The 9,459-nt window shown below is 46.8% G+C and overlaps 3 protein-coding genes across 3 annotated transcripts; 2 read left to right on the forward strand and 1 right to left on the reverse strand.

Annotated features, from left to right (window-relative positions):
• Positions 1-351: 351 nt before the first annotated feature.
• BJY04DRAFT_233120 (general substrate transporter) lies at positions 352-1,898 on the forward strand (the record flags this gene model as incomplete). Its single annotated transcript, XM_073719891.1, has 2 exons — positions 352-381; positions 430-1,898. The coding sequence occupies 2 exons, from the start codon at positions 352-354 to the stop codon at positions 1,867-1,869; spliced, it is 1,470 nt and encodes a 489-aa protein (XP_073564830.1). The 3' UTR covers positions 1,870-1,898.
• Positions 1,899-2,052: 154 nt separating this feature from the next.
• Positions 2,053-4,314, forward strand: BJY04DRAFT_233122 (transcription factor domain-containing protein; the record flags this gene model as incomplete). Its single annotated transcript, XM_073719892.1, has 8 exons — positions 2,053-2,121; positions 2,177-2,259; positions 2,316-3,022; positions 3,068-3,200; positions 3,251-3,460; positions 3,506-3,661; positions 3,710-3,857; positions 3,910-4,314. 8 exons carry the CDS (start codon positions 2,053-2,055, stop codon positions 4,312-4,314), a joined length of 1,911 nt encoding a protein of 636 aa, XP_073564831.1.
• Positions 4,315-4,367: 53 nt separating this feature from the next.
• BJY04DRAFT_233123 (carbon-nitrogen hydrolase family protein) lies at positions 4,368-5,461 on the reverse strand (the record flags this gene model as incomplete). Its single annotated transcript, XM_073719893.1, has 3 exons — positions 4,368-4,982; positions 5,046-5,223; positions 5,292-5,461. 3 exons carry the CDS (start codon positions 5,459-5,461, stop codon positions 4,368-4,370), a joined length of 963 nt encoding a protein of 320 aa, XP_073564832.1.
• Positions 5,462-9,459: the final 3,998 nt, after the last annotated feature.

Here is a 9,459-nt window from a genome sequence, read left to right on the forward strand (position 1 = left end):
GTTAGCCCCATCCGCAGCATATCTCGGGTAGTGGCTTTTCTGGAGGGATAGCGAAACATGACTCCTAAACCTGGTGTAGCTAAGAATAATCAAACCACATTGATGGTGATAAGGACTGCCCGGGCCAGCAGTTGCCTATCGACCTATCCCCGCGACGATCCTTCCAACCCCAGACTGATAAGGATGATCTTTCTGTCCAGCTCCAGCTACAGAAACTTTAATTCGGCTCATGAGTTTCCTATCGTTATTGAGTGAGCGATGGCTTCAACATTACCCCCTGGCTAGAGTTATAAGTAGGGGATGCGGTCGCCCCTAGACATGGAGATGGTCATTATTGACAAATTTGATGAAATGGCGCCGCTCAGCATATACAATATCTTTGTAAGGAGATCTGAAAATTCATCTGAATCTATACTGATACTTCTACAGATCATTGCCTTTGCCACCTTTGGCAGTATTACCTACGGGTACTGCGCGAGCATTATCGGTTCAACCCTCGGCCAACCATCCTTCACAGCCTACTTCGGACTCGATACCGCAAACGATGCCAATGCGCTAGAGGGTGCGATGAATGGGCTCTTTCAAGCCGGCGGGCTATTTGGGACTCTGATCTCATCGTGGGCAGCGGACAAGTATGGGCGCTGTAAAGCAATCTTTGCTTATACTGTGGTTACGGTAATCGGGGGGGCGCTGCAGGCAGGGTCAGTCCATATCGCCATGTTCCTGGTCGCTCGTTTCATGACAGGGCTCGGGATTGGAGGTCTCCTCATGCTAGTTCCGCTATGGCAGAGCGAAGTATCACCCCCTGGCCATCGGGGCCTCCTTGTGGGACTGCATGGGGTCAGCATCTTACTTGGCTACGCGCTGTCAAGCTGGATTGGGTACGGCTTCTTTTTCGTCTCCCACAATGCAGCGCAATGGCGGGTGCCGTTGGCCATTCAGATCGCCCCGGCCCTCATCCTAGGCTGTGGAATCTTGCTCATTCCAGAGTCCCCCCGGTGGTTGGTCAAAAACGGGCGAGTCCAAGAGGCCAACAACGTCCTCACTCGCATCCACCGCGAGTCCACGGACCCGAACAACGAATTTGCGCAGCATGAATTCGACCAAATCGTGTCCCAACTGGCGCTTGAGAGCACGCTGCCGGCGTCTTGGAAATCACTAGCGACTGTCCCCCATTATCGAAAACGGGCATGGATTGGGTTCCTCACCATGTTCGCGGGTCAATTTACGGGAACGCTGGTCATCAACAATTACGGCCCTACATTGTACGCCAGCCTGGGGTACGGCCCAGCTAATACCCTCCTCCTATCGGCAGGATGGATTACCGAAGGTCTCTTCGCCAACGTGCTCAATGCCTTCCTCTTGGATCGTGTTGGAAGGAAATGGCTAATGACCACCGGCCTCGCGGGCTGCGTTGTCGCCTTAGTAGGCGAGTGTATCTGCCTTGCTCTATTCCAAGGAACGTCTAACAAGGCCGGCAACTCGGCTGCTGTCTTCTTTCTGTACCTCCACCTGGCAATGTATGGGTCGTGCGTGGATGCCTCAACATATGTCTTTGCATCAGAGATCTGGCCTACCCATCTTCGTGCCAAGGGGTTTGCGCTCTCATGCTCGGGCCTCTTCCTGGGATCCCTTATCCTGCTGGTAGCTGCTCCTACTGGGTTTGCTAATGTCGGGTGGAAGTTCTATCTGGTGATGGTGGTTGTGTCAAGTCTAAACATTGTTATTTTTGCCGTTTGCTTCCCTGAGACCAAGGGGCTTGCTCTGGAGGAGATTGCTGCTCGCTTTGGAGATACCGTCGCGACCGAGTTGGCTGTGAATGGTTCGTCACCTCCGGCTTTGCACGCCGGCGAGAGTGAGAAGCAATAGAACCTAGTGACTGATGGAAGTAGATAATACCTAGTCTTATCTCATGTCGAATTAGTTAGCGATAACGAGTTAACCAATCAGGTGCTGATCGACGAGATACTGCACCAGCCCTTCACTCCCTTCCTCCCTTCATTTTCTCCTTAGAATCCATTCCCCATTCTCAACAATCTCATAGCTCTTTCAATGTCCGGATCAATGAGCCGTAGACGTGTCCCTCTCGCCTGTACAGCCTGTCGCTCGAAGAAAGCACGAGTAAGTCTCCACCTTCCTCCCGCCCGGTCCACCGTTGCTGAGAGGTACAATTCAGTGCGACGGCGAACTCCCTGTCTGCTCGAGATGCCGGGAGAAGGCTTATGAATGCTCTTATGACCATCAAGCTGACCGCCGGAAGTGCGACCTCTCCACCTTCGCAAAAGAGTCTTATGGCAAACGCTTACATTACACAGGCCCCCGAGCAAGAGATACGTCGAGGCCCTCCTCTCACGCATCGGAATCCTCGAGCGCGAGCTCAACCAGTTCCGCCCCGTGCAAGCTACTGCGAGTGAGGCGCGGCTTGTCAAACGTGCAACGCAGGTCCCGCAGCCGCCTGTGCATTCTCCCGAGACCTCTGAACTCATCCACGACCTCACCCAGCTGTACGGCCACCTAGATATTGCAGAGGATGGCTATCTCCGCTATTTTGGTGCCCCCAGTTATTTCAACCTGCTGCGCCGGCCGCAGTACCACCCCAGGGCGGCTGGTTCGGACGATTCCACAGATCCGGAACATGAATACCACGACATCTCCTCTGGCTTAGCACCCGACGAGCAGGCCGAGTTGCTGGACCATTTCTGGAGGTGGCAAAACTCCTGGCAGTATCTCATCCATCGGAGAATATTCTGCGAAGGACTTGAGGGTGGAATTTATACCACCTATTGCACGCCGCTTCTTCTACAATGCATTCTCGCCCTCGCTGCGCGGTACTCGGACAGAGAGGAATTACGCGACTCACCTGATGAGCTTGATACAGCCGGAAATGCCCTCGCTGAGCAGGCAAAGGCTATCTTGCACTTTGAGTTGGAAACTCCTACAACGTCGACCGTTGCCTCGCTGGGCATTCTAGCGCTGCGGGAGATGTCGATCAACAGGGAGGCTCTTGGGTGGACATACGTCGGTATGAACCCCTTTCCAAAGGCTAGGGGCTTTCTAACAGCAACAGGAATGGCGATTCGGATAGCCTACAATCTGGGCCTCAATCACGACTGCACGCAGTGGGTCCAGCAGGGCAAAATCACCCAAGACGAGGCGGAGATAAGGAAAATCACTTGGTGGGGATGCTATCTGCTTGACAAGTATCTGACTCCCTCACGTCTGTGTTAATCCCGCTCTAACTTAGCAATAGACTCTTCGTCATGGCGCTTGGACGACCGGGGATGATAGCCCAGCGAGACATAAACGTCACCAAGCCATCTCTTCTTCAGGAAATGGAGTATGATTCCTGGTCTGACGGTAGCTCTAACTCAAATATCAGAATATCTGTCTCTCGCTGTCTATCCAACTTTAACGCGGCCACCGAGATTTTTCAGATGGCTTCGCATGCGTTGGAGGAGATGTAAGTGGTGCTTGACGAGAAAGTGTCACGTCTAACGTAGGACAGATATGCACCCAACAGCAGCTTGGCCCTCTCCGCAAAAGAGGCTTTGGCCACCGCAACCTACGTGGAAGTTAGCCGGTTCCATAATGATCTCCCTGGGTTCTTGAGAATACCCCCTTCTCCCAAGACTCCACTGCCAGCGCATATCTATTCGCTACAGTAAGTCTGCCGGTTCGACTTCATTTGTCAGCTAATAATGTCTGCCAGCCTGCAATATCTCGTGATCGTTATTCTTCTCCACCGGCCGTTCCTTAGGAGTAATGAAGAGTTCTCGGAAGGATATAAGAAGATCTGCTGGGATGCAGCAGGCCAGGTCACTGCCATCATGAGGGCGTACCGAGCACATTACTCGTTGGTGAGACCATGGACCCCATCTGGATTCTGCGAGATTTATTAATCATGTGTAGCGGCGGATTCCCATTTCGACTATACATGCCGTTGGGACGGCTTCCATCATCCAGCTTCTCGCAGCCACGTCCCAGGACTCGACCATTGCGCCCGCCGCTGCACGACTGCTCAAGTACAATATAATGTGTCTGCATGAGATGTCTCAAGCTTGGACATGGAGCCTACGAGCCATCAGGTCGCTTCAAATCCTGGCAGAAGACTGGTATCCTAGCTTATCACGGATAGGAGATGCGGAAACTCCTCCACCAGATGTGCATAACACTCCAAACCACACTACGCTTCCCGAACCTGACGACGGAGTGCTGGACTGGCTGATGGACCTTGAAAATACTGAACCATTCCCCGAGGGGTCGTTGATATTCGATCAACATCTATGGCCAGTGGGGTTTTCCCATGACTACTAATATAATGCCATCAACACTCTCGGAACGTTCAACGCATCATTGGTACATCTAATTCAAGCAAAGTGAACCTGACTCGCCGCCTCCTTCGTAACCTTCAAGCTGAGCAGATCGGGCCTTGAATAGTGGCCGACAACATCCAAGCTCCGCTTCGCACGCCACTTATCCGCAAGATCAACATCGGCATACAAAATCACCTCCTGACTCGCGTCCGGCGCTTCAACCAAGGGCTGGCCCATGGGGTCATAGATCATCGAGAACCCACCTCCCGGCCCCTTGGTAAACGACCACTGCTCGACGTTGTTCCGTGCACGGTTCTCCTCGGACATGACCTGCGAGCAGATAACAGTGAAGCACGCGCCCTCAAACGCCATTACCTGTGTCAAGCGTCCACACGCCTCGTTTGAGATATGGTACCCCATGTCAGGGTGGGGATCGAAAATCAACGGCCAGCTGGCAATGTGGATGTCGACGTCCTGGGCGTATTCGTAGTATCGCAGCAGCGTCTGCGTGTGCTCCCAGCAGTTCAACCCGCCAATGTTTCCGAACGAACTCTTGACAACGGTCTGCAGCGACTCGGCTTGCCCGTCGCCCCAGAAGCCGCGCTCGACGTGCGTGGGCTTGACCTTGCGGCGGTGGTGGACAATATCGCCGTTCTCGTCGATGAAGGACTGCCGGTCATTGTTCAGTGCTTTTGTTGTGCAATCAATATTCTCATCGATCGGTTCACTTACCTGCGAAATGTAAAGCGACCCGCGATACCTCTCGCTATACCCCAAGACAACAAAAACTCCCGCCTCCTTAACAGCAGCCCGGAGCCGGTTCATCTCCTCGGACTCGCGCTCGAGCGAGTTGTTGAAGTACTCTTCCATGAACTCCTTGTTCTCCACGACAGACTGGTTCCAGATGCTCCTTGTGCGGAGTGTCAGCAAGTGTCATCCATCCACCCTTCCCATCTATTTGTAGAAGATTTCACATACCAGGGATACCCCGGGATCCAGACCTCGGGAAAGCCCATGACACTGGCGCCATTCTGTCCGGCTTCGGCGATCAGCTTGATGGTCTTGTCAACGCCTTTTTGGAGGTTGTTCCATTCGGGCTCGGCTTGGACGGCGGCGACGCGGATGGTCTTTGGTGTTGAGGTGGCCATTGCGAGGATAGTGGACGGGTATTGTAGATGCAGCTGTTTGATGCTACGTGACGGGATGGGATGAAATGCAGGGAAGGTGGTGGTGTACTCCCTAAGAAACTGTGCAAGCCCTAGGGATTTATAACAATTCGAAGCACTTGTCCCATCCATGGCCGGGCTGGCAGTTTCCGGTCCTCATACTATGCCCAAGTGTGTTTCCGGCGTCTGCTGGGACCATTGTTGATCATGCCCATGCCCCATGTGCGGGTCCGGTCCGGGGAGTCAGTGCCCTATCCCGCTTATCTCGGCCCAGCACTTCCCGGTCGACGCCTTCACGTACGTCTTTGTATGAGGAATTGGTCACTTATCTCATTCCACCTTGAGAAGACGTCTCATAGCCGATATTGTTGAGTCGGATTAGCTTTTAGCTTCTGCTCGTGGTAAAAAAACCTGGGTATCCACGGCTTGTATTCCAGATGCGCTTTCGCCAACCATGAAACTCGGTAAACAAGAACACAGCAAAGCTACAGATGCTCCACGCGGTCGCAGTGTACTCGCTATGCTGGCAAAAAAACATACAACAGCTGGATTATGGTGGTGCTCACCTACGCCTACACTTATCGCCCGCCGCTTTGGCGCCCACGTTCAGGCGCCTTCAGGCGAAGGATACAGGCGCCTGAATATTCTGCACCTAACCCCTTAGAAAGCCCATTTTGGCCTTGGTAAGAACAGGCTGACACAAGAAAGCAGATATATACTTAAAAGGTTCGAATACCGCCTGTATGATCTTTTGTTCTCCTAGTCTATAAATATGGCGCAAGTTCTAGCAAACAATCCGCTCGCGAATTTTGATATTATAATTAATCTAGATAGAATTAATAATAATATTATAAACCGAGCAGTTCTTCCGAGCACTTTAGGAAAATATTAGCGGGCTTTTAATATATTTAATAAGTAAGTCTGCTTGGTATGCAACGGCGTCCTGCTTATGCTCTTTAAAGATTTCTTGAGAAGCACCCGTGGGCCTGTTCTCTGCTAAATATTAAAACGTACAAAGGAATCCTTGAATATTTCGCAAGAAGTATTAAAGGTCGTATTAAGGATAGACCCGTTCCGGATATTATCGAAAACTTTTGCCGGGATCTTAATACGGCTCTAGCCTGAGAGCGATATATAATTATACTAGACGACGTGGCTACTACTAGAAGAGAAGTATATCTTACTTTATATTACTACTTTACTGACAGGCTTATAGTATATTATCTTGGACTTGAAGAAAAAGCTTGATTTACCGAATGCTATAATACCTAGAAATAATATATCCCTAAATACGTTAGTAATCCTCCTTATATAATTATGGTGCTGTGATTTCAAGGAGTATTATAGCCGGTATCTAGATAGGACTAGAGTCTAGTATATTATGTTAATACTGCTGTACTACTTTATATTAGCTCGAACTAGAGAGGTATATAAGTTAACTGCCTGTCGAGTAATCGCGCGCAAGAATATCTAGCTAGATAAGGACGCTAATCTACGCGCTAGTGCCATAGCAGCCTGCTACAAGGTTAGTATTAGCTAGTATAAGAGCCTAGGTATTTTTAACATAAAGATTTCTAGTATTTTTGTCTTATGATATAGCTTGTTAATCGTCTTCTAATGCTAGTTTTAATATACAAACGAGAATATATAAAGGGACACTAGAAGCTGAAGCCCTAGGAGCTTCTAATTCATGCCTTCTATAAGGTTTATAAAGAGGAAGTCCTACTCTTCCTTAACCTGATTTTTTTTATTCTCCCGCTTTTTGTGGCTGACCATGCCTTCCGCGATTATATATTATATACTAAGATCCTAGACGCTGTAGACTCTGCTAACCTGACTTGTTTAAAAGAGCAACCTATTAGGATCTATCTTTGAGAAGACCTTAGAGACACACCTGTGTTTAGACTAGCCAGGGAGCTTAATTATAAAAACTCTACTAGTAGAGTAAAAGGAGCTAATAGATTTAGAAAAGAACTCGCGGCCCTTAGATATTAGAGCGGATTTGAGCGGAATATTAATATCCGCGGTGTTTGGCGTTTTACTCTTAATAAAGCTAGTAAGGGAGTCGAGCGCCTAAGGATAATTTCTCTCTTATTAACCTACTTTAGATAGGAAATACTCTAAGACTACGCGAATAAAGCATGCTATATATAGGGAACTACAAATCTTTATTAGGTTATATATTTACCCTGTGTGTGAAGTAAACAGGCCCGCTACCTTCCTAGATATAATATCTCGCCACGAGTATATCCAGAACCAGCGTAGTATAGGTATACACCGTAACCTAGCCTATAGTAATCCCTACCTGTAAAAGCAGAGTTTAAATTTCAGGAACAGCTAGCTATCTAAAGTATTAATAAAGAAATCTAGTCTTTTAGAGCCGATATTAACTAGGCTACTAACCTTAAAAAGGTATATAACCTTTAGTTGCAACGCTGTTAATTACAGAGTTAAAAGAATTAGTTGTATGTTAAGGAGCTTAAGAGGTAACGAAAACTGCAGAAATATAGTTAAACTAGAAGTATTTATAAAGAGATAATCTTCTATTACCGCCGACGTGCTATGCTGGAGAGGGATATTCTGGCCTGCTTCTTACTAATAAAAATATCCTTGCGCAGTTAAACTGGCTGCCAGGTTATTTAGGCTCTTAAAATAATCTATACTTAATATTAGCAAGTTGCGTTTCGCCCGTAATTATAGTTACTTAATAATAAGTATCTATGTAATATACTAATTACTAAGTAGGTAAATATCAACGCGAGTAACAGGATTAATACTAATTTATTAGACTTTATCCCTATTATTAGTGGCTGTACTTCTATTGTTGTATTCAAAAGAATCTCTCCTAATATGGTAATAATGGTTTTGCAGAGTTTTGTTTTAAATACAGAGAATAGTTTAACGTGTTAAGTAAATAGATTTAATATTATATAAATCATCTTACCAGTCCTAGTCAGTTACTTTGTTGTGATCCTATTATATTTCGGAATTGCCTAGTTAAACCCGGATATTACCTATTTTATCTAGGCGATTAAAGTTTGACGCTAACCTGCTGTATGGAGTAATATCTAGAGATAGCAAGATAGTATAACTATATTTAATCCTACTTGTGTTACTAGGAATTATCTAATAATTTTTATTATTGCTACTTAGCGTGTGCGGAAAAGTACGAGTTAATAAAGGAGCTACTATTTTATCTTGAAGATATCCACTACTTCAGGTCCCCTCGGGGAAAAAAAAGAGAGCTAGAATAATAAAGCTTAAGGAAAAAAGTAGAATAATTAATAGCTGTGTAGTAGTATAAAAGGTTATAGGTAGATTACGCTAGTCTAGTTACTCTCTTAAAACTTATTATCTTAAATCCTTTATCTTAGTAGGCTTTAATAATTGATTGTGATATCACGTGTCCCGGAGTACTTAAACAGGCAGCGCGATAAGGCTCCTCGCCCCTAGGCCTAAAATTATTTATTAGCGTAGTATAGCTTGTGTTCTTCTCGTGCAAGGTAAGACTACTCTGCTAACCTTTTTGGTAATCCAAGTTATTAAAAATAATAAAAATGGAACCTCCTTGCTTGGTCTGGGGCAGGTTGCTGGTGGGATACTATACTGTACGGAGTACCACTAGTAGTAAGGGCTATTTAGGATATTTTAATATCCGAGCTACTCGACTTCGTACTTATCTAGTCTATGTAAGGACACGCGAATGTCCTGCCAGTGCTGACTCAGCCGCGGGCTAACTAAGTATATACTAACTTTAGAATCCTTGTAGAGCGAGATTCTAAACCTTAGTATTAATTTATACTATTTCCGCAATCCTTAAAAATAGCTCTTATTTCTTTATTAGGTTCCTAAGTCTTAAATATGCTAATTTAACCAAGCCTATAAGAAACTCTTTTTTTATAATTTTAACGCTTAACCCCCGCGAATTAGCCTATTCATAATATTAGAAAAATTAAGAAGATTCTTATAGTTAGCTTAGA

The sequence above is a fragment of the Aspergillus karnatakaensis genome, assembly GCF_047715665.1.
Source record: "Aspergillus karnatakaensis strain CBS 102800 unplaced genomic scaffold BJY04scaffold_91, whole genome shotgun sequence".
In the NCBI taxonomy this organism is placed as follows: domain Eukaryota; kingdom Fungi; phylum Ascomycota; class Eurotiomycetes; order Eurotiales; family Aspergillaceae; genus Aspergillus; species Aspergillus karnatakaensis.